This window comes from Octopus bimaculoides, chromosome 25, assembly GCF_001194135.2.
Source record: "Octopus bimaculoides isolate UCB-OBI-ISO-001 chromosome 25, ASM119413v2, whole genome shotgun sequence".
Classification (NCBI taxonomy): domain Eukaryota; kingdom Metazoa; phylum Mollusca; class Cephalopoda; order Octopoda; family Octopodidae; genus Octopus; species Octopus bimaculoides.
In genome coordinates this window covers 20,453,651-20,454,913 of record NC_069005.1, presented here as the reverse complement: position 1 = coordinate 20,454,913, position 1,263 = coordinate 20,453,651, and the positions used below count along the sequence as shown (strand labels likewise).

The following is a 1,263-nucleotide window of genomic DNA, read 5'->3' as shown; positions in this document are numbered from 1 at the left end:
CTCTCCTTCCTCTCCTGTCTATCTATCTTTCTCTCTACTCTCTCCTTCCTCTCCTGTCTATCTATCTTTCTCTCTACTCTCTCCTTCCTCTCCTGTCTTTTCTTGCCGGAGTAGACAAGCATCTCTTCTATAGTAAGACAACTCTCTTTATCCGTCTATTATACTTTAACCTCTCCTCTGGGACAAAGCCACTTTCCTTGGCTCCACTCCCTCTTCCAGCAGAGAGGTCTTTGTCTCACATGTTACTTAGCAACCCTGCTGGTGCCACACAAAAGTACCCAGTTCACTCTGTAAAGTGGTTGACCATAGGAAGGGCATCCAGCCAAAGCAGACAGTGGAACCTGATGCAGCTCTCTGGTTTGCCAGCTCCAGTCAAACTGTCTAACCCATGCCAGCATGGAAAACAGATATTGATGATGATGATGATGATGATGTTGATGATGATGATGATGATGATGATGACGATCATGATCATAGTGTGTATGTGCTTGTTTTTGTCCCCCAACACCACTTGACAACTGGGGTTGGTTTTATGTCCCCATAACTTAGCAGTTCAGCAAAAGAGACAAACAGAATAGACACCAGGCTTTAACAAAATGTACTGGGGTCAATTCATTTGACTGAAATTCTTCAAGGTGGTGCCCCAGTATGGTCACAATCTAATGATAAGTAAAAGATAATTTTCCTTTGTTTCAGTCATTAGACTTCTGCCATGCTGGAGCACCACCTTGAAGAATTTTAGTCAAACAAATCAACCCCCAGTACACTCTTTTTTTTTTAAGCCTCATATCTATTCTATCATTCTCTTTTGCTGAACTGCTAAGTCACGGTGACATAAAACAAACCAACACTGGTTGTCAAGCAGTGGTGGGTGAACAAATGCAGCCATATCACATAAACCCACAAAACAATCTAGAAAGTTTCTTACCAATTCTTGCTGTACTTTCCTTGCTTGACATTGCATTTGGGTTTTATGTTGTCTTAGTAACACACGTCTGAAAAAGTAAGAAAGATAATTCTATTAGAACATGAATTTGAGTTTGGCTGTGTTTTTTTTATATTTCTATACTTTTCCAACCAGCAATTCACCTCTTCACTTCTGGAAGGTTTTCAGCATGAAACCAATCGATAACAAACATTTGCTGTTATGAAACTAAAATATTGTATAAATAGTAGTATAAAATTATATCCCTTCTATTACTTAATATACGAGTATCTCTTTTTCTGATATATGAAAACTTTTTGGACAACCATTTATATATA

The 1,263-nt window shown here is 38.7% G+C and overlaps 1 protein-coding gene across 1 annotated transcript in view; it reads right to left on the bottom strand.

Annotated features, from left to right (window-relative positions):
• Nucleotides 1–1,263, bottom strand: part of LOC106873148 (trichoplein keratin filament-binding protein) — a 27,854-nt gene that overhangs the window by 18,034 nt on the left and 8,557 nt on the right. Inside the window, exon 4 of the mRNA XM_052976759.1 lies at nucleotides 929–995. Within this exon, the coding sequence (XP_052832719.1) occupies nucleotides 929–995 (67 nt within the window). The remainder of the gene's footprint in view (nucleotides 1–928; nucleotides 996–1,263) is intronic.